General features: G+C 45.8%; 1 protein-coding gene across 14 annotated transcripts in view; it reads left to right on the forward strand.

The window, feature by feature from the left end:
- Positions 1–20227, forward strand: part of STK36 (serine/threonine kinase 36) — a 30609-nt gene extending 10382 nt beyond the window's left edge. For 7 of the 14 annotated variants that reach the window (XM_031008889.3, XM_031008888.3, XM_031008887.2 and 4 more), the window contains 17 exons: positions 2681–2824; positions 6280–6459; positions 7441–7538; positions 8027–8132; positions 9721–9871; positions 10161–10288; positions 10818–10922; positions 11305–11403; positions 11490–11578; positions 11859–11922; positions 12120–12230; positions 14114–14188; positions 14626–14800; positions 15050–15197; positions 15438–15585; positions 16186–16932; positions 19455–20227. In XM_031008889.3, the coding sequence (XP_030864749.1) occupies positions 2681–2824; positions 6280–6459; positions 7441–7538; positions 8027–8132; positions 9721–9871; positions 10161–10288; positions 10818–10922; positions 11305–11403; positions 11490–11578; positions 11859–11922; positions 12120–12230; positions 14114–14188; positions 14626–14800; positions 15050–15197; positions 15438–15585; positions 16186–16932; positions 19455–19598 (2712 nt within the window). In that variant the 3' untranslated portion in view covers positions 19599–20227. The remainder of the gene's footprint in view (positions 1–2680; positions 2825–6279; positions 6460–7440; positions 7539–8026; positions 8133–9720; positions 9872–10160; positions 10289–10817; positions 10923–11304; positions 11404–11489; positions 11579–11858; positions 11923–12119; positions 12231–14113; positions 14189–14625; positions 14801–15049; positions 15198–15437; positions 15586–16185; positions 16933–19454) is intronic. The other 7 variants (XM_055379563.2, XM_055379564.2, XM_055379571.2 and 4 more) reach the window with 3 other exon arrangements.
- Positions 20228–22857: the final 2630 nt, after the last annotated feature.

The raw sequence follows: 22857 nt of genomic DNA on the forward strand, positions 1-22857 counted from the left end.
CCTGAAACAAGATCCTTCACTTACACTAACACAGTACAATTATGAAAGTCAGAAATTTAACATTGATATAATACTGTTATAATAAACTAATCTGTAATCCTTATTCAAATTTTGCTAATTGCTTCAGTAATGTGCGTTATGAAAATTTTTTTTCTGCTCCATGATCCAATCCAGTATCACACCTTGCTTTATTTATTTATTTATTTATTTATTGAGCAGGGTCTTACTCTGTTGCCAGGGTGGAGTGCAATGATGCGATCTCGGCTCACTGTAACCTCCGACTCCTGAGCTCAAGCAATCCTCCTGCCTCAGCCTTCTGAGTAGCTGGGACTACAGGCACCTGCCACCATGCCTGGCTAATTTTTGTGTTTTTTTAGAGAGAAGGTTTCGCCATCTTGTCCAGGTTGGTCTTGAATTCCTGGACTCAAGTGGTCTGCCCGCCTCAGCCTCACAAAGTGCTGGGATTACAGTGAGCCACTGCGCCCAGCCCACACATTGCATTTAGTTGTTATGCCTCCTTAGTCTCCTTTAATCTGGAACAGTTCTTGTCTTTCTTTGTATTTTATGACTGATAGTTTTGAGGTACACGTCAGTTATTTTGCAGAATGTTCCTCAAATTGATTATTTCTTAATGAATAGATTCAGGTTGTATATATTTTTGGTAGGAATACTACATAAGTGATACATCCTCAGTACCATAATCTTTTTATTTATTTATTTGAGACAGTGTCTTATTCTATCACCTGGACAACAGGGTGGACTATAGTGGTGCAATCATGGCTCACTGCAGCCTTGAACTCATGGGGTAAGCAATTCTCTCATCTCAGCCTCCTGAGTAGCTGAGACTACAGGTGTATGGCACCATGCCCAGCTATTTTTTTTTTTTTTTTTTTTTTTAAGATGGAGTCTTGCTCTGTCGCCTGGGCTGGAGTGCAGTGGCACGATCTTGGCTCACTGCAACCGCCGCCTCCCGGGTTCAAGCGATTCCCCTGCCTCAGCCTTCTGAGTAGCTGGGGTTACAGGCGCCTGTCACCATGCCCAGCTAATTTTTGTATTTTTAGTAGAGACAGGGTTTCACCATGTTGTTCAGGCTGGTCTCGAACTCCTGACCTTGTGATCTGCCCGCCTCGGCCTCTCGAAGTGCTGGGATTACAGGCATGAGCCACTGCACCAGGCCTATTTTTATTTATTTATTTGTTATTATTATACTTTAAGTTTTAGGGTGCATGTGCACAATGTGCAGGTTAGTTACATATGTATACATGTGCCATGCTGGTGCGCTGCACCCACTAACTCGTCATCTAGCATTAGGTATATCTCCCAATGCTATCCCTCCCCCCTCCCCCCACCCCACAACAGTCCCCAGAGTGTGATGTTCCCCTTCCTGTGTCCATGTGTTCTCATTGTTCAATTCCCACCTATGAGTGAGAATATGCGGTGTTTGGTTTTTTGTTCTTGTGATAGTTTACTGAGAATGATGATTTGCAATTTCATCCATGTCCCTACAAAGGACATGAACTCATCATTTTTTATGGCTGCATAGTATTCCATGGTGTATATGTGCCACTTTTTTTTTTTTTTTTTTAGAGAGACAGAGCCTTACTACATTGCCCAGGCTGGTCTTGAGCTCCTGGCCTCAAGCAGTCCTCCTACCTCGACCTCCCAAAGTGCTGGGATTACAGGCATGAGCTAATGTGCCCAGCCTCACGATCTTTTTTTTTTTTTTTTTTGAGACAGAGTTTCACTCTTGTTGCCCAGGCTGGAGTGCAATGGCACGATCTCAGCTCACTGCCACCTCCACCTCCTGGGTTCAAGCGATTATCCTGCCTCTGCCTCCCGAGTAGCTGGGATTACAGGCATCTGCCACCACACCCGGCTCATTTTGTATTTTTAGTAGAGATGGGTGGGGTTTCTCCACGTTGGTCAGGCTGGTCTTGAACTCCCGACCTCAGGTGATTTGCCTGCCTCAGCCTCCCAAAGTGCTGGGATTATAGGCGTGAGCTACTGCGCCTGGCCTTTTTTTTTTTTTTTTTTGAGACAGAGTCTCGCTCTGTCACCCAGGCTGGAGTGCAGTGGTGACATCTCGGCTCACTGCAAACTCTGTCTCCCGGGTTCAAACAATTCTCCTGTGTCAGCCTTCTGAGTAGCTGGGATTACAGGCCTGTGCCACCACACCCAGCTAATTTTTGTATTTTCATAGAGAGGGGGGTTTCACCACATTGGCCAGGCTGATCTTGAACTCCTGAGCTCAGGTGATCTGCCAGCCTCGGCCTCCCAAAGTGGTGGGATTACAGGCGTGAGCCACGCGCCCGGCACTCACAATCTTTTTAATAACCTCATTGTATTTTCTAATATGGATGGACCCTGGTTTATTATTCCCTTAGTGACTGACTTTATGATCTTTTCCTTTTTAAAATTATTACAAACCATGCTGCAGCGGACATCTTTCTAGGTATCTCTTTATGCATACATGCCGGTGTTCTCCAAGAGACTCTTCAAGACCTCTCACAGACTGCCAGCTGTACCTTTTTTAGCAGGTGACTGAAGATACACATCTGTGCTAAAGGGGTCACTGGCTCCTTGCAGTTACTTCATGATTCCCCACGGTTTCTACTGGTTAGGATCTACTACCTTAGACTTACACACTACTCCTGACCCCTTCCACTCCCCTCTGCCTCAGGAGCCAGACAGTGACAATGAGTGGCAGCACCTGCTAGAGACCACTGAGCCTGTGCCTATTCAACTGAAAGCTCCTCTCACCTTGCTGTGTAATCCTGACTTCTGCCAGCGCATCCAGAGTCAGCTGCATGAAGCTGGAGGGCAGGTAATGGGGAGAAAGACACTGTGGATGGGATCAAGACTGTTTTCACAGATGGAGCATTGAAATACACTGACTTCAGGAGAAAGAGAAAGTTTGTCCTTTTCCAGTTCTTCAATCTATCTGCTTAGTTTGAGGAGGTTTGCCAACCTCCTTTAGTAACACAGAAAGAGCAGCCCTCAGGTTTCTTTTTCTGAAGGGAAAAATGCCTACTAGAATAGGGATCAAACTTTTTTGATGGTAAATATTTTAGGCATTGTGAGCCACCAGGCAAAAATGGAAGATATTATGTTAAGTACTTACATAATGAGGGAAAACACATTTTCACCAATTTTTTATTGATGAAATTAAAAATATAAATGTAACAATTAAATATACAATCTTTTGTACTACAGGTACACTAGTGAGAAGAATGAAGTTATTTTGCAGGGGAGAGGAATGACGTTTTGCTTAATTAGCATTCAAAGTTAGTGTAAAGTTAGTGTTCCCGCCTACAAAACCTTACTTTGCTCCTCTGAAACACAGTGCTTTTCCTTCCTGGGTACTCGCCAAACTGTGTTGCTTTTATCACTTTATTCAGGTATAATTTATGTATAAGATTTACACTTTTTTGATGAATGATAAATGATTTTTAGTAAATTTGCTAATTTTAAAACTGTTACCATAGTTCAGTTTTAGAACATTTTCATCACCCCAGTAAAATCCCTCATACCCATTTACGGTTTTTTTTTTTTTGAGATGGAATCTCACTCTGTCACCCAGGCTGGAGTGTAGTGGTGTGATCTCGGCTCACTGCAACCTCTGCCCCCCGCAGGTTTAAGCAATTCTCTGCCTCAGCCTCTGGAGTGACTGGGATTACAGGCTTGTGCCACCACGCCCGGCTAATTTTTTTGTATTTTTAGTAGAGATGGTGTTTCACCATCTTGGCCAGGCTGGTCTTGAACTCCTGACCTTGTGATCCGCCCGCCTCAGCCTCCCAAAGTGCTGGGATTACAGGCATGAACCACCGTGCCCAGCCTTTTAGTTATTTATTTATTTAATTTTTTAAATTTTTGAGATGGGGTCTCACTCTGTCATCTAGGCTGGAGTGTAGTAGCACTATCTTGGGTCACTGCAGCCTCTGCCTCCCTGGTTCAAGGGATTCTCATGTCTCTGCATCTCAAGTAGCTGGGATTACAGGCGTGCACCACCATGCTTAGCTAATTTTTTGTATTTTTTGTAGAGATAGGGTTTTACCATGTTGCCCAGGCTGGTCTGGAACTCCTGGGCTCAAGTAATCCTCCCACCTTGGCCTCCCAAAGTGCTGGGATTATAGGTATGAGCTACTGCCCCCAGCCCCCATTTACAGTTAATCATCATTCCCCTTTTTATAGCTGGTTAGTATTCCGTTATATGGATATATCACATTTTGTTTATCCACTCACTAGTTGATTAGACATTGATGTATTGGGTTGTTTCCACTTTTTAGCTTTTATGAATAATAATGCTATGAACATTCACAAGCAAGTCTATGTATGGATAAATGTTTTTATTTCCCTTGGGTAACTATGTAGGAGTAGAATTGCTGGTCATATGGTAAATTTATATTTAACATTTTAAGAAACTGCTGAACTATTTTCCAAAGTGGCTGTACCATTTTACATTCCCACCAGTATTATATGAGGGTCCTTGTTTCTTCACATCCTTGTCAACACTTGTTATTGTCTAACTTTTTTACTATAGCCATTCTAGTAAGTGTGAGATAGTATCTCATTGTTATTTTCATTTACATTCCACTAATGATGAATGTTGAACATCTTTTCATGGCTTATTCACCATTTGTATATCTTCTTTGGTGAAATATCTCAAATCTTTTGATCAGTTTTTAATTTGGTTGTTTGTGTTATTGAGTTGTAAGACTTCTTTGTATATTGTCAACATAAGACCTTTATCAGATGGGTGATTTGCAAATATTTTCTCCCAGTCTGTGGTTTGTCTTTTCATTCTTTCTCATAAGAGTGTCTTTTGAAGCAAAAAATGTTGAATTTTGATTAAGTTCAGTTACTGTTTTTTCCCTTTGTGGTTCATACTTTTCATGTTGTGTATAAGAAATCTTTTCCAAATGCAAGGTCTTAAAGATTTTCTCTTTTCCTAAAAGTTTTATAGTTTTAGCTCTTACATTTAGGTTTCTGATCCATCTTGAGCTAATTTTTGTATATAATGTGAGGAAAGGATCTAAGTTGATCGTTTTTGCATGTGGATATATAATTGTCCTGGCACCATTTGTGGAAAAGAACTCTCCTTTCCTCATTGAATTGGCTTGGCACTTTGCACTTGTCTTTTGGTGCTAACACGTTTTCCTCCTAGTGTTGGATAACTTGCAGTGTGGGGAGGCAGACTGAAAGCTCTGCCTTTAGGGATAAGACTCCCTCTGGTGGAATTCCAGCTGCACTACTCATTAGCTATGTGATCTTGGACTACTTACTTGACTTACGCAGAAGCTTCAGTTTCTTCATCTATAAAATGGCTAATTCTATTTATTTCACAGGGTTATTGTAAATATTAAATGAGCAGATGCCAACATTTAGAACAGCTAATGGAATATTATAAAATACTTGGTGTAAATGTTCTTCTTTTGAAGAATAACCATTTAAAAATATAATACTGGCCAGGCATGGTGGCTCACGCCTGTAATCCTAGCACTTTGGGAGGCTGAGGTGGGAGGATCACTTGAGGTCAGGAGTTTGAGGCCAGCCTGGCCAACATGGTGAAATCCCATTTCTACTAAAAATACAAAAATTAGCTAGGTGTGGTGGTGGGCACCTGTAATCCCAGCTACTTAGGAGGCTGAGGCAGGAGAATCACTTGAACCCAGGAGGCAGAGAGGTTGCAGTGAGCCAAGATTGCACCATTACACTCCAGCCTGGAGGACAAGAGTGAAACTCTGTCTCAAAAAATAAATAAATAGCAAAAATAAATAAAAATATAATACTATCCTTAGCATGCAGGCTGTATACAAATAAATGTTAGGCTGGATTTGACCTGTGAGCCATAGTTTGTCAACCCTGATCTAGAGTTGAATAATGTTGTTTTGTCTTTCTGTGGTTGAATAATATTGTTTTATATGCATTGTTTTGAATTTTCAGAAGCATGTGCGGTGCACGTGTTTTTTGTTTTTAAGGTGAAGGGCTGGAGAAGGGAGGGAGCAGATGGGAATGGCACTTAGTCTGACAGAGATCCTGAGGAGAGGCCCCTACCCGTTGGTCACTGGTGTTCTGTGTTAGGTAACCTGACCATCTATTGTCTTCTTCCCTGGTACAGTTCCCCTATTTCCCTGCTTTCCTTCTCTGTGTTTTAGACTTGCAAAGAAAGGAATGCAAGCATTTGGTCTGCTTTGCCAGCTCCTTGGGGATGCTTGGTATATGTAGTTCTCCTTCTTTCTGAAAATATCAATCGTTGCCTCTTTCCCTCATGTCACCCAGATCCTGAAAGGCATCTTGGAGGGTGCTTCCCACATCCTGCCTGCATTCCGGGTCCTGAGCAGTCTTCTCTCCAGCTGCAGTGACTCTGTTGCCTTGTATTCCTTCTGCCGGGAGGCAGGGCTTCCTGGGCTGCTGCTGAGTCTACTCAGGCACAGTCAGGAGAGCAACAGCCTCCAGCAGGTAAGCACCAGGCCAGAAGCCTCTGAAGACTTACAGAGGTTCTTTTTCTTGGATTTACCTCATTCAGATTGCCATCTCTCTTTGGTCTGACTGCTTTTATTTTCTTTCCTCCTCTTTCTAGTTAGCAGACTATTAATTGCAAACTCTAATGCCTTCTGGGGCCAGGCAGATAAGTTCAGCCATGAAGTAGGCTATGCATGTGACTATATGAGTTGTGGGGAATATGATGAACTAGAGTTCACATGCCTCCTCTAAATAGAGTAGAGGCATCCTTTCCTCAGCCTCCAGCCCATTGTTGCCACAGGGAAATATGGGCCTGAGAAAACTAGCCAGATCTTCTAGTTTTCTAAGAAAAGGTAGAAACCCAAATTTTTATGTGTAATTTTTAAATATTTAGAGTGCTGTGCTTTGAAATGTTAGATCCTAGGCTTCATTGACCTGATCTTACAGAGCAGAGTACTAAAATTCAGAGGTAACTCATACACAGTCACTAATTTGTAAATGGTCACAGAGATAACAAGTGGAAGAGCTGGGATAGAGACTCAATGTGTTTGGGGCCAAACCTCTACTTCCCCCTGCTGTGTCCTACGGTAGCTGGACTGAGAGGATGGGGAATGTTTCAGAGTCAGTGTAAATGCCTAATAGGGCCTAGGATGAGGCAGCTGGAAAGCTGCACTTTGTTGATGAGTATTAATCTTGGGTGATTTTAAGGAATTTAGAGAAAAAGATTTTTGAAAAATAGAACCTCCTATACTCCAAAATGCTATTCAGGCCAAACAAGACACATTTAATCCAGGCTGTTTACAGCCCATTGGCAGATTCTCTGTTACCCCTAGAACTCACTATCTGCCTATACTTTGCTTCTGTCCCTTTCTGTTTGATCAGCTTGACTGGGTCTCTATACACCCTTTCTACTGTTTTTTCTATTCTTTGTTTCAATCCTTCACATTGCCCTTACTCTCTTCTCCTTTTCCTGGGCAGCAATCTTGGTATGGGACCTTCTTACAGGACCTGATGGCTGTGATTCAGGCCTACTTTGCCTGTACCTTCAATCTGGAGAGGAGCCAGACAAGTGACAGGTAGGATAAGAAGTGCTTTTGCATTGTTGGCAAGTTTGGCTTCTGTTTCTACCCCAAGTGCCCTTCCCATTTAGGAACAGGCCAAGTATGAAGAAGCTGTGATTTGTTACATGTTTAGGAATCAGCTGAGTGGCCACTCATAGTCCTTTTAAGGACCCTAAGACAGCTCCAACTTGGCCTCAAGACTTACAGTTTCTAAGAGTCAGCAGTCACCATGGTCCTAAAATGGAAAGGTCAAGATGTGAATAACCTATTCCAGGAAGCCAATTGGATTAAAGAAAGAAAGAAAAAAAAATGTGAATAACCTAGAGAAAATGGCAAAGAAGGGGCTTGGAGGGTGTATGTGTGTGTGTGGCAAGGGAGAAGGGAGGAACATTCTGATGTGTCCCTTTGCAGAGATTCTCCTACATGCCCAGGACTGACCCATTCACCACATCTAGGCTTTTAGTAGAGAGATAAGAAATCATGGGCTCATTTTCCACCCCCAGCCTGCAGGTGTTTCAGGAGGCTGCCAACCTTTTTCTGGATCTGTTGGGGAAACTGCTGGCCCAACCAGATGACTCTGAGCAGACTTTGCGGAGGGACAGCCTCATGGTAATCTGCTCCCACTTCCAGATTTCTGTGTCTCCTATCATTCTCCGTGTTTCTCCCATCCCCTTTCTTATGACTATGTAGGGTCAGATCAAGTTAATATGACAAACATTTGTTAAATTCCCACCATGCCATATGCCATGTGAGTAAGAAAAAGTGCCTGCCTTCAAGGGACTAGGGATAATTTAATAGGGGAGAGGTAAAGGGATTAAGGACAACAGTGAAAAGTACATTAGAACTTTGCATATAATACAAGAGCACTGCCGTATTTTATGAAGAAGATGCAGTTAACCACTGAAGAAGATGCACTTAACACTATTTGGAGTATCATAGAAGAAATCTCGAAGAAGGAAATCATCTCTGCTAGCATTTGAAGAATACATCGCAGTTTGCCACGTAAATGAGGCACAAAGTAGAAATTCTATACAGAAAGAGTAACATATATAAAGGCCCAGAGGCTTTAAGCAGTTTGGCATATTTCAGGGGACCACAAATAGAACTACTTCTTCTTGAAAAGACTTGCAGATCATCTAGTATTGTCTAACTTCATTTGTCCTGAGGATTAGTAGACTATGCAGTTCTTTTCCCTAGATCCTGGAGGTAAGGGACAGGAGAATGGAGGATTGAATGAGAAAATAGCTGTGTTCTGACTAACCTCAGAGGAGACAGAGAGGAACATATATTTGTAAGGAAGTAAATAATTGCCTGGTCATTGTTAAAACTGGTAATTGGGAACATAGATCTGGACTACTACTTGCCTTTAGCTAGCATTCACTCAGACTTGCCTGGTCTGAGATCCTGTTTTAATATCCCTCACCCTTTCAAGTCAGAAAGCTTTTACTGTCTAGCCTAAGTTTTGGCCAGCAGTGACTCGTGCTATTGGCCAGCACTTCTCATGTCATATGCTATGAATAGAATGGGGAGTTTGGAATAATTACCTCCTGAAATTCTGAATCAGTAGGACTGAGTTGGGAGGGACCCAGGAATCCCTAGGATTTCTTCTTTTCATTTCTTTTTCTTTTTTTGGAGACAGGGTCTCTCTGTCACCCCGGCTAGAGTGCAGTGGCATGATCTTGACTCACTGCAACCTCCACCCTCCGGGCTCAAGCAATCCTCCCATCTCGGCCTCTTGAGTAGCTGAGACTATGGGTGCACACCACCAGACCTGGCTATTTTTTTTGGATTTTTAGTAGAGACAGGGTTTTGCCATGTTGCCCAGGTTGGTCTCAAACTTCTGAGCTCAAGTGATCCACCTGCCTCAGCCTCCCAATCCCCTGTTGGGATTACAGGCATGAGCCATTGCACCTGACCCCTAGGAATTCTTATACTCACGGTCTATAAAAAACACTTTGAGAAACATCATCTAGGGAGCAGCTGATCAGAGAATAGAAGGATTGACACCTAAAATTATTGTCCTTGAAGCGTGAATGAAAGCAGTTCTAATGCATTTTTGGTGTGAAGAATGCTTAAAATTAGACGTGTTTGCTCTGGTTTTTGTCCTCTTTCCTCAGATCTTCAGGGTTTTCTTGTTTTTTACACTAAGCCCAGTCTTCTGATGCCCTGATGCTACCTCTGCACTTGTCTCCTTTAGTGCTTTACTGTCCTGTGCGAAGCCATGGATGGGAACAGCCGGGCCATCTCCAAAGCCTTTTACTCCAGCTTGCTGACGACACAGCAGGTTGTCTTGGATGGGCTCCTTCATGGCTTGACAGTTCCACAGCTCCCTGTCCACACTCCCCCAGGTAACCAGAGTGGAGAAGGGAGGTTCTCTTGACTTACTTGTTGCATAGGTCAGGCTCCGCTCTTTCTATTGCCATCACCTAGATCGCACCTGGCATTTAGTAGGTGCTCAATAAATAACTGTGAACCGAAAGAATGAATGGGGATCTGAGGGAAACAAACAGACCTCATCCTGCATTCTTCCCACTCCCTTAGGTTCCCTACTCCTGCTGCCATGTTGGTGAGTACTGGTGCTATTGTCTAGGGCAAGAGCCTCAGGCCTTTGGAGTTACTCTTTGCTTTTCTCCACAGGAGCCCCGCAAGTGAGCCAGCCACTGCGAGAGCAGAGTGAGGATATACCTGGAGCCATTTCCTCTGCCCTGGCAGCCATATGCACTGCTCCTGTGGGACTGCCCGACTGCTGGGACGCCAAGGAGCAGGTCCGAGCTACAGTTGGTTGTTCCTCTCATCCTACTGCCAGAGGAGTTGAGGAGGCTAGCCCCAGTTTTTCATAAAGGCAGAAAAACAAACTTTTAAGCCCTTCCTTTAGTACTTCCAGAAACAGATGCTCCCACCCTGGGCCATTTGTAGAACATGATATAGCCAGAATCCCAGAGCCCATGGCTAGTTGGTGAGGGAGAGAGCACAGTGATAAACTGCCCAGATGGTGGGGCAGCTGATCTGAAGCCTCCAGTGATGCTTCCTCAAGGGCTTAGAATTCAGCTTTCCTGATCGCTGTTGGTCAGTAATCCTTTCCTCTATACCTGGCTACACTGGGGCCAAACTAGGCCATGACTTTTGGTTCTCTATTGGTGATGAAGACTGGGAATAGAATGGGGTCTGAGGTTTCTGGTGAATGTGGGAAGAGTGACTAGGAAGAGACTGAGAGTCCTGATCATTTTGGACATATGTGAGGAATAGGGTTGTAATCATGTGGATAGGATTGAGCCTTCAGGTATGTCTCTATAGGTCTGTTGGCATTTGGCAAATCAGCTAACTGAAGACAGCAGCCAGCTCAGGCCATCCCTCATCTCTGGCCTGCAGCATCCCATCCTGTGCCTGCACCTTCTCAAGGTAATTCTCGTAACTCCTGGCATCACAGCTTTATTTTTAACTCCCAGTGCAGACAGAGAGAGAAACAGAGAAACAGACCAAGAGAGGAGGACTAAAAGAGAGAGAGACTGAGAGAGACCAATTGAGACACCCCCTTGGAAGACTCCTTTCTGCTTTTAAATCTGTTCAACTGAGAGGACCCCACTGTTAGCCAGTCCTCAGCGGAACCGAGAAGGGTCCCTGTCTCACTATCTCATAGCAAGAGGCAGAAGGGGGTTCTCTCACACTCCCAAGTGTGGGTACCAGATCTTTTGAGGGGCTGGCTGGTGTTTCCGCTGAGCCTTCAATCTTGGAGCCCGGGGCCTGCCCTGCCTCACTGCCAGACTCCTTCCCTCTCCCTCAGGTTCTATACTCCTGCTGCCTTGTCAGTGAGCACCTGTGCCGTCTTCTGGGGCAGGAGCCCCTGGCCTTGGAATCCCTGTTTATGTTGATTCAGGGCAAGGTAAGCCAGCAGCACAGGTGGGCTTCCCCTGGCAGCCCCACTGTCTCAGCCAGAGGTTGTTCTGATATCTTAGGTTTCCTTTGTAGGTAAAAGTAGTAGATTGGGAAGAGTCTACTGAAGTGACACTCTACTTCCTCTCCCTTCTTGTCTTTCGGCTCCAAAACCTGCCTTGTGGGTAAGTCATAAAGTAGGGTGTCTCCACAGAAGTCTTCTAGCTACATAGCTAACCCTCACAAAGAGTATGGGGAATGGTACCCTACAGCATATCCTTAGGAGGAATTGGGATAGAGAGCGTGAAGCTTTCTCTACAAAGAACAGACCTAGACTCCCATCAACTTTGTGCCTTGGAGGTAGACATGCAGCCTAGGTGAAGAACGCCATGCAAGGGAGAGGGGAGGCCGCTTACCAACCTCCTTTAATACTGCTGCATCCCTTGATGTATCTCTTTATTCCAGAATGGAGAAGCTAGGCAGTGACGTTGCTACTCTCTTTACCCATTCGCATGTCGTCTCTCTTGTGGTAAGTTTTTAACCTTCACCCTCCTCCCCTTTTCACCCTAGCATCTACCCCTTGTGGAAGTGGGGGAGTCACTATCCAATTTGCATCTGTTTCTGGAGGCATTCTTTTGGACCAGGACAGAGACATAAATCCTCTCTGCCTGTCCTGAATGCCATTTAGATTTGGACATTCTTTTTCCTCTTTTACCTCTCCCACAGAGTGCAGCAGCCTGTCTATTGGGACAGCTTGGTCAGCAAGGGGTGACCTTTGACCTCCAGCCCATGGAATGGATGGCTGCAGCCACACATGCCTTGTCTGCCCCTGCAGAGGTGAGGCCCCCCAGGGAGGGCACAGACATGTTTTCTCTGAGTCAGACACTAGGACTGCATTCAAGGGGAAAAGACTGAAGTGCCAGCAAGCCTGGAGTAAACTGAGGAATGGAAAAGGAATCAAGGAGCCCTTCCTTTTCTAGATTTGTCGCCGGATGATAGGCCCCTCTGAGCCCAGATTGATCTGGACTTTAGATTTCTTTTTAATATGCAGAGCTTCTAGAGAGTGAGAGAGGGAAGGGAAGAGGAAGGGTGACTAACCTGAGTTTTCTGAGTAGTATGAGAACCCCGCCTGCTTCGTTCTCCTCCTCCAGAAGCTCATGCTCTTGGCAGAGTCCTTCCTAATGCATAATTTCACCTCTGACTGCAGCTTCCACTCTGCTTTTCCCACTTGTTCTTCTTAACAGATGGAAAAGGTGGCTGACATCCTGTGAATTCTTCAGGAACTCAGTCCATTATGTAGCCTTCTTTCTGCTTTCTCCTTTCCCAGGACTTTTGTTCCTTTCATTTTTAGACCCTTTGGAACTCATCTTTCCTTCATTTTGTAAAAAGAAGGATAGACTTTATAATCAAATTATTGTCATCCCTTTTTTTTTTTTTTTTTTTTTGAGATGGAGTTTCGCTCTTGTCCAGGCTGGAGTGCCATGGCGCGATCTTGGCTCACCGCAACCTCTGCCTCCTGGGTTCAAGCGATTCTCCTGCCTCAGCCTCCCGAGTAGCTGGGATTACAGGCATGCACCACCATGCCCAGCTAATTTTTGTATTTTTAGTAGAAACAGGGTTTCTCCATGTTGGTCAGGCTGGTCTCGAACTCCTGACCTCAGGTGTGATCCGCCTCGGCCTCTCAAAGTGCTGGGATTATAGGTGTGAGCCACCATGTCCAGTCTTTTTTTTGTTTTTTTTTTTTTTTTTTTTGAGACGGAGTCTTATTCTGTCGCCCAGGCTGGAGTGTAGTGGCACGATCTTGGCTCACTACAACCTCCGCCTCCCAGGTTCAAGTGATTCTCCTGCCTCAGCCTCCCAAGTAGTTGGGATTACAGGTATACACCACCATGCCTGGCTAATTTTTTTGTGTGTTTTTAGTAGAGATGGGGTTTTACCATGTTGGCCAGGCTGGTCTCGAACTCCTGACCTCAAGTGATCCATCCGTCTCAGCCTCCTAAAGTGCTGGGATTACAGGAATGAGCCACTGTGCCCGGCCCGCCATCTTTATATACGTAGAATTCTTTTTTTTTTTTTGAGATGGAGTCTCACTCTGTCGCCAGGCTGGAGTGCAGTGGCGTGATCTCAGCTCACTGCAACCTCCACCTCCCGGGTTCAAGTGATTCTCCTGCCTCAGCCTCCTGAGTAGCTGGGACAACAGGTGAACACCTCCATGCCCAGCTAATTTTTGTATTTTTAGTAGAGACGGGGTTTCACCATGTTGGCCAGGCTGGTCTGGAACTCCTGACTTTGTGATCCCCCCGCCTCAGCCTCCCAAAGTGCTGGGATTACAGGCGTGAGCTACCGCGGTGGCTGAATTCTTTATAATTTATAAAACATTTTCACATGTTATCCCGCAACACACTTGAAATATAGACATACCAATGTAATAATACTCATCTGCTTTTTCTAGACTAAGTTAGCCTTCAGAGAGCTTGTATCACTAGTGATAGCACTAACACTCATCCAGAAGTCTAAGTCAGAACTTTGGGAGTCATCAGTGACTGTTCTCTCTTCCCCATTATTCCCCCACCCAAATGGCTTCCCCAGGCCCCATATATCCTACCTTCCGGTTGACTCTCAAATCTGTTCCCTCCATGGCACCATCACTGACCTGCCTTGGTTTAACGGCCACCGCATTCCTCTTAGGCACCTGCATTCTTCGTGTTTCTCTCTGACAGGTTCGGTTGACTCCACCAGGTAGTTGTGGATTCTATGATGGCCTCCTTATCCTTCTGTTGCAGCTCCTCACTGAGGTACAGATGGATCTTGGGATGGATGGGAAGTAAAGAGAGAGGAACTGGGCATTTTGGGGAGCCTCTGGACCAGAGGAATGAAGAAGCAACCCACAGCCTTCCCTCTCAAGCTACTGTGCCTGTGATAGCCTTGGAACTTCCCCGCCTGCCCTCAGTACTGACCCTTTGAAGGAAACCATTCGCTGCGTCCCCTGGGATCCAGTGGGAGATAAAATGAATTCCCTGGGTTTCAGCAGACGTACACATGAGTTGTGAGGTCAGAGGGTTAAGGTTTGATAAGAAAATGAAATAAGACGACAGGGAAATACTAGGTGGGAAAGCGGAAGGAATTATTTCTGGGACTTCCTTTCCTTGTAAGTCAGGGACAAGAATGAATAAAAGCATTTGGACTCGTGACTTCTGTCTTTCCCCCCGCCCTCTTTCACTTTTATCTCTAGCAGGGGAAGGCTAGCCTAATCAGGGATATGTCCAGCTCAGAAATGTGGACCGTTTTGTGGCACCGCTTCTCCATGGTCCTGAGGCTCCCCGAGGAGGCATCTGCACAGGAAGGGGAGCTTTCGCTATCCAGTCCACCAAGCCCTGAGCCAGACTGGACACTGATTTCTCCCCAGGGTATCTTTCTATCAGTATCCTTTTTGAGAATGCATTGATCTCTCTTCAAGAGGAGGCAGCCCAGAACTGGGTTAACCCACAGAGGTTTATTTTTTTTGCTTTTGCCTGGGGACAGGAAGCAGTGTCTGCACTAGAGCTGCTCTAAGATGGGGAAGGGACTGAATAGGTGTAGCCCTGGGAGCTGTGGGGAAGCAGGGGTATCTGGGCATCTTGCCTGTTCCATTGGGTCTCCATTTTTGGTGTTACCAGGCATGGCAGCCCTGCTGAGCCTGGCCATGGCCACCTTTACCCAGGAGCCCCAGTTATGCCTGAGCTGCCTGTCCCAGCATGGAAGTATCCTCATGTCCATCCTGAAGCATCTGCTTTGCCCCAGCTTCCTGAATCAACTGTGCCAGGCGTGAGTTTGAGCTAGAAGAGAGCCACAGAGTCAGCAATGAGGAGGGAGAAAGAAGGCAGGAAAGAAGTTACTGACAGATTGAGCTATAAAGCAAGAAAGATGAGATCAGGTTTAGGCTGGAAACCTAAGTAGTGGCTGAGATTGTAGAAGGGGAGTTGGGCAAAGGAATTGGAGGAGGGAGGGAGGAATGATAAAGGTTAAGTGAACAAGACCAAGTCTCTTCGACATTCCTCTCCTTAGGCCTCATGGGTCTGAGTTTCTCCCTGTCGTGGTGCTCTCTGTCTGCCAGCTCCTTTGCTTCCCCTTTGCGCTGGACATGGATGCTGACCTCCTTATAGGTGTCTTGGCCGACCTCAGGGACTCAGAAGTTGCAGCCCATCTGCTGCAGGTACTTGGGCAGCTAGCATGAAGGTGGGAGAGGAAGATAGCCAACCTTGCATCCTCTAATTTACTTCCCAGCAGCTCCAGGGCTCTTCTAGGCCCCTGTAAGCATGGAACAGCTGGCTTGACTCAAAAGTTGGCGTGGAGACAGTATTCAGACCTGCGCATGTGGTGGAGGCATGTGGTGGGAGCTGGGTTGGTGCCTCCTCCTCTCCATCAGTCCGTCACCTGGTTCTGTTGGTGCTCACTGGGGAGAACATCCTAGTCTAGGCACTGAAGACTCACCTCCTTGGCCAGGAATCATGTTTCTGGCAATTCTTGGCATTGCACAGTGGGTCTTTGTTCTTTTGTTGTTTCTTTTTGTTTTTTCACAGTGAGTCTTTGAAGGCAGAGACTGAGCCCTTGCAAAGTAAGGAATGATCTTGGAAAGAACCTGCTCTCTCAGGCTCCACGTTGTGTCTCATGTGGAGTGCTGTGGGGCAGGACTTCCAGCTCTCTGTGGCATTTCTCACCATAGCTTGGCTTTTCTCTCTCCCAGGTTTTGGGCTTTTTTCTAGCTGCATATACTCTCCCTCTCCCTGAATCCTTTTACCTCCTGTTCTCTCAGGTCTGCTGCTACCATCTTCCATTGATGCAAGTGGAGCTGCCCATCAGCCTCCTCACACGCCTGGCCCTCATGGATCCCACCTCTCTCAACCAATTTGTGAACACAGTGTCTGCCTCCCCTAGAACCATCGTCTCGTTTCTCTCAGTTGCCCTCCTGAGTGACCAGCCACTGCTGACCTCCGACCTTCTCTCTCTGCTGGCCCATACCGCCAGGGTCCTGTCTCCCAGCCACTTGTCCTTTATCCAAGAGCTTCTGGCTGGCTCTGATGAATCCTATCGGCCCCTGCGCAGCCTCCTGGGCCACCCAGAGAATTCTGTGCGGGCACACACTTATAGGCTCCTGGGACACTTGCTTCAACACAGCATGGCCCTGCGTGGGGCACTGCAGAGCCAGTCTGGACTGCTCAGCCTTCTGCTGCTTGGGCTTGGAGACAAGGATCCTGTTGTGCGGTGCAGTGCCAGCTTTGCTGTGGGCAATGCAGCCTACCAGGCTGGTCCTCTGGGACCTGCCCTGGCAGCTGCAGTGCCCAGTATGACCCAGCTGCTTGGAGATCCTCAAGCTGGTATCCGGTGCAATGTTGCATCAGCTCTGGGCAACTTGGGACCTGAAGGTTTGGGAGAGGAGCTGTTACAGTGCGAAGTACCCCAGCGGCTCCTAGAAATGGCATGTGGAGACCCCCAGCCAAATGTGAAGGAGGCTGCCCTCATTGCCCTCCGGAGCCTGCAACAGGAGCCTGGCATCCATCAGGTATACCCTACAGCACTTATGAACCATGATGATCAGGGCCCGTATAGTTGACAACACTTCTCTGAGATCATCTGTAAGGAATAGGAATCGGGACATGGAGAAACTTACGCCGTGTTTCTCCCAGGGACAGTGTCTTGGAGTGAGTTTTCTAGTTACCATCTCCTGCCTTGGAGGAGGGAAGGGAGCTAGAAGAGGGCTCCAATGGGCTGGGAAATGTCTGAGATCTCAAGGACCACAGTTGATCTCTTCTAGAGGCTGTGCAGGAGGGAGATGAGGGAAGACTAAGAGATGCTGAGATAGAGTAGTTTTACTCTGTGTGCCATGAAGGTGCTGACTATTTTTTTTTTAGACTTACCATGAGAAAAGCACGATGCTAAGCATTTTACCTTTATTATCTGGTTTAAACTATTATTATCCTAATTTTGCAGTTGAGGAAACTGAGGCACAAATAATTTAATAACTTGTCCAAGTTACAAGGACAGTATGTAGGATTGGGCTTTTGAACTCAGAAGTCTGAGTCCAGAGCCCATACTCTTAACCACTACTTTATCCTGCCTCTTCTGCGCAACTTTCTTTTTTCTTTTTTTTTTTTTCTGAGACAGAGTTTCACTCTTATTGCCCAGGCCGGAGGGCATGGCATGATCTCGGCTCACCACAACTTCTGCCTCCCGGGTTCAAGCAGTTCTCCTGCCTTAGCCTCCCGAGTAGCTGCATTATAGGCATGTGCCACCACGCCTGGCTAATTTTGTATTTTTAGTAGAGACAGGGTTTCTCCATGTTGGTCAGGCTGGTCTCGAACTCCCAACCTCACGTGATCCACCTGCCTTGGCCTCCCAGAGTGCTGGGATTACAGGCGTGAGCCACTCTTTTTTTTTTTTTTGAGACTGAATATCACTCTGTCGCCCAGGCCAGAGTACAGTGGCGCAATCTCAGCTCACTGTAACCTCTGCCTGCAGGTTCAGCCAATTCTTGTGCCTCAGCCTCCTGAGTAGCCGGGACTATAGGTGCCTGTCACCATGCCCGGCTAATCTTTGTATTTTTATTATTTATTTATTTATTTATTTACTTATTTATTTTTAAGATGGCGTCTCGCTCTGTTGCCCAGGCTGGAGTACAATGGCACAATGTTGGCTCACTGCAACCTCTGCCTCCCAGGTTCAAGCGATTCTCCTGTCTCAGCCTCCCAAGTAGCTGGGATTACAGGCACACACCACCTTACCTGGCTAATTTTGCATTTTTAGTGGAGACAACGTTTCACCATGTTGGCCAGGCTGGTCTCGAACTCCTGACCTCAAGTGATCCACCCGCCTCAGCCTCCCAAAGTGTTGGGAATACAGGTGTGAGCCACCCTGCCTGACTGCGATTTTCAGTATATAAAGAGTCCAGTAGGCCAGGCTCTGTGGCTCTTGCCTGTAATCCCAGCACTTTGGGAGACTGAGGTGGGCGGATCACTTGAGGTCAGGAGTTTGAGACCAGCCTGGCCAACATAGTGAAACCCTGTCTCTACTAAAAATACAAAAATTAGCTGGGTGTGGTGGCAGGCGCCTGTAATCCCAGCTTCTCGGGAGGCTGAGGCAAGAGAATCCCTTGAACCTGGGAGGAGGAGGTTGCAGTGAGCGTAGATCATGCCTCTGCATTCCAGCCTGGGTGACATAGCGAGACTCTGTCTCAAAAAAAAAAAAAAGCCCATTGGAAATCACAGATATCTACATATGGTAATATAAATTATGACATCTCAAAGTGGTAGCATTGGGAAGTTCATGCAGAGCAGAAATTTGAGAGGATGGTGAAGATCTTTTTTTTTTTTTGAGACAGAGTCTCACTCTGTCGCCCCCAGGCTGGAGTGCAGTGGCGCGATCTTGGCTCACTGCAAGCTCTGCCTCCCGGGTTCACGCCATTCTGCCTTAGCCTCCCGAGTAGCTGGGACTACAGGCACCTGCCGCCACACCCAGCTAATTTTTTGTATTTTTTTTTTTTTAGAAGAGACGGGGTTCCACCGTGATAGCCAGGATGGTCTCAATGTCCTGACCTCGTGATCCGCCCTCCTCGGCCTCCCAAAGTGCGGGATTACAGGCATGAGCCACCTTGCCTGGCCGATGGTGAAGATCCTATAGGAATCTTGTGCAATCCATGGGGAAAATAATTAATGGGATTCTTGGTGGTAATGAGGTTAGAACTCACTGGTCTGCATCGAAGGCTAGGAATTAGACCTTTTGGCTTACTGTGAGTTACTGCTGCATTCATCAAGTCTTCCTGGGGACAAGTATATGTGTCCCTTAGTGCCTTGGTTTCATGGTCTATAACCAAAGAGAATGGAAGTAGACTTCTGGTCCTGATGATTCCTATCTCCAGGGTTTCTCTTCTGCCATTCAGTCTATTCCAAGTCCCCAAGAGCCCATTTCCTTTTTCTTCCTCTTCTCGAGTGGGAATTCCTGGGTAAATGAGAGTCCTCCGCACCTGCCCCAGACACCACCATTTCTGAGCCTCATGTTCTGTTCTATCATCTGTTCTCTATCCTACAGGTACTGGTGTCCCTGGGTGCCAGTGAGAAACTAGCCTTGCTCTCTCTGGGGAATCAGTCACTGCCACACAGCAGTCCTAGGCCTGCCTCTGCCAAACACTGCAGGAAACTCATTCACCTCCTGAGGCCAGCCCATAGCATGTGATTCCAGATTCCTGCGGTCCAGCCTCCAACTTTGGTTGCCAGCTCTTTCTTATTCTACTACACAAGCCGCCAACTCAACTGAGAGCTAAAGAGACTAGAAAAGAGATAAGCTGCCAACTCAACTGAGAATAAGAAACTAGAAGAGATTTATATATAAAGCTTCTTCCTTCTCCCAGATGCAGGATGTTTTCAACCAGTAAATTTTATTGCTGTTGGTGCCAGAGAAGAGTCCTTTCTTCTCTACATCCAGGGGCCTTTTCTCCAATAATGTGCCTTTAACTCTAGGGACCTGCCTCACGGACCTTAGGCAAAAACCTCAACCTGAAAGATCTCTTCCTTTCTGGAGCTCCTTTAATCTCCCCAGCAGGTTTTTGCCTTAGACGTGCTGGCCCCAGGACAGTGATGAAGACAGAGCCTGTCTCAGCTCTAGGCTGTGGGGATCAGTGCCATCAGTCCCTGTTATTGAGGGATTCTCCCTTAGCCAACATTCCTATCTGTGGGTGGGCGTGGAGAGTGTATCTTTTTTTGGGGTGTGTGTGTATATGTATGTGTATATGTGTGTGTGTATGTGTGTGTGTGTTTAATAGTTCTGTTTGTAAACTCTTTTAATAAAAATCGTGCTTTACCATACTTGAAGCTCCCAGGACAAGGGTTGGGAGGCTCAACCCCTCTTTCAGCTTCTATGTGGTGTTGGAGGTGCTGGTATCGTGTTCACACAAGATCCTGGTCTGGCAGCTTATTTATATCATTTCTTGCCTTCCAATTTCCCCCTTCCTAGATGAACTATATTTGGTTACCTACTTTCAAGTCAAGGCTGGTGGAGCTGAAACAGGAAAGGGTAAGATTCAACAGAGCGGTCAATTAGGTTGCTCAGACTTAGTGACTAATTTTAATATTTAGTGGAGTTCTAATGTGTAGGGACTCCAAGCTGCTTTAGAAGGATAGCTATTTTAAAGATTGTACAATTTACCAGAAAGGGCTTTTAGTCAGACCTGTTAGAATTATAATCTAACTGGAAGCATTGGAAAACCTTAACTCATTGGATGGCTTAGAACAAGCTTCCAGGGCCTTGATTTCTCCATCCATAAAATGAGGAGACTCCTTTCTGTCCTTCCTTAAATTCCAGTTGTTTTAGAAATGAAAGACAAGTAAAGTGCCCTTATTTTTATAAGAAATTTTGTTTAACCCTCATCTTCATTGTCCACAGTGTTTATACTTTAGCAAAAATAATATTTTTCTAGGGAGCACCATAATTTTCTTCTATCCAGATTATCTCAGTTCAGTTCAATGTATATTTTTTGAGTCCTTTCTGTATGCCAGATACTATTCTAGGTACAGGAGATAAAACAGTGCCCATCATAGAGTTTCCATTCTGGTCGGGGAGATAGTGAAATTATTAAAAGAATAGTATGTAGGAAGGTGGTAAAAGCTATGGAGAAAAAGAAACCAGGGAAAGGAGATGAGGAATGCTGAGTTGGATGGTCAGGGTAGGCCTCACTAGAAGGTGACACTTGAGAAAAGACTCGAAGGAGGCGAGGGAGTGAGTTGTGCACCTATTTTGGGGAAAAGCCAAGGCCCTGAGATGAAAGCATGCCTGGCATGCTTGAGGAGCTATGAGGAACCAGTATGGATTAAGTGAGTAAAGAAGGTGGAGAATAGTAGGAAATGAGACAGGAAGGTAATGGTGGGGGCCAGATGTTGTAGGCTTTGTAGACCTTGGTGAAGACTTGGGCTCTTACTTTGAATGGGGGAGGCATCTATTGCAGGCTTTTGAACAGAGATTTATATGAACTACCTTGCATCCTAAAAGGATCACTCTTCATTCTGGTCTTGTGAATGGCTATGGGGAGTAGGGGAGAATGCGAAGTAGGATAAGCAGTTAGGAGGCTATCGTTATAATAATCCAGGCAAGAGACAATGGTGTCCTGGATGGCTACTGGGGTGATACCTATGGGGTGATAAAAAAGTAGTCAAATTTTGAATATATTTTGAACATGAACAAACAGGATTTCTTGACTGATTGGAGGTGAGGGTATGACCAAAAGAAAGCAGTCAAGGATGACTCCAAGGTTTTTGGTCTGAGCAATTGGAAGAATGGAATTGTCATTAACTGAAATGGGGAAGGCTAGCAGTGGAGTGATAATGGGTGGGAACGAGTTCAATTGCGAACACGTTGTCTTTCAGTTGGAAATGTTTGAACACACACAGAGGTAGAGGATAGTTCAGTGTACTCCATCACTACTTGAGCAGCTACCATATCTATTTTGTTATTCAGGTGTTTGTTTGTTTTTGAGACAGGGTCTCGCTCTGTCACCCAGGCTGGAGGGCAGTGGCATGATCATGGCTCACTGTAGCCTCGACCTCTCAGGCTCAAGGAATCCTCCCACCTCAGCCTCCCGAGTAGCTCGGACTACAGGCGCCCGACTCATTTTTGTATTTTTTATAGAGATGGGGTCTCACTGTGTTGCCCAGGCTGGTTTGGAACTCCTGGGATGAAGTGATACTCCCAAAATGCTGGGGTTACAGGTGTGAGCCACTGCCCCAGCCTTACTCAGGTTATTTTAAAACAAATCCTGGCTGGCAGTGTTATCCATACATACTTAGGTATACGTCTGCGGCAGATCAGGACTTTTGTATTTCACTTTTATCAAAACCACAGTATAGTACTGTACTTGACAAAAATTAACAATTGCTTAATATTAAATATCTCAGCTGACCTTAGTATTTCTTGGCCTGTAGTTAGTTTGTTCAAATACAGATCTAGATGAAGTCTACTTACTGCATTTGGTTGACTTGCTTGTAAGATTCTTAATATCAGGGTAGGATGAATGAAATTTTTAATTTTTTTTTTAGAAGTTGCTGAGATCTGAAAAAAAGATTTTATTTATTTATTTATTTATATATTTATTTATTTTTGAGACAGAGTCTTGCTCTGTTGCCCGGGCTGGAGTGCAGTGGCATGATCTTGGCTCACCACAACCTCCATTTCCCAGGTTCAAGTGATTCTCCTGTCTCAGCCTCCCGAATAGCTGGGATTACAGGCACACACCACCATGCCCAGCTAGGTTTTTTGTATTTTTAGTAGAGATGGGGTTTCACCATGTTGGCCAGGCTGGTCTCGAACTCCTGACCTCAGGTGATCCACCCGCCTCGGCCTCCCAAAGTGCTGGGATTACAGGCATGAGCCACCGCACCCGGCCAAGATTCTTAATATAAAACAGTTCCCTCTACTTTTGGGAGGTACAATTTGATTGAATAAA

The sequence above is a fragment of the Gorilla gorilla genome, chromosome 11 (assembly GCF_029281585.2).
Source record: "Gorilla gorilla gorilla isolate KB3781 chromosome 11, NHGRI_mGorGor1-v2.1_pri, whole genome shotgun sequence".
Taxonomy (NCBI): Eukaryota; Metazoa; Chordata; class Mammalia; order Primates; family Hominidae; genus Gorilla; species Gorilla gorilla.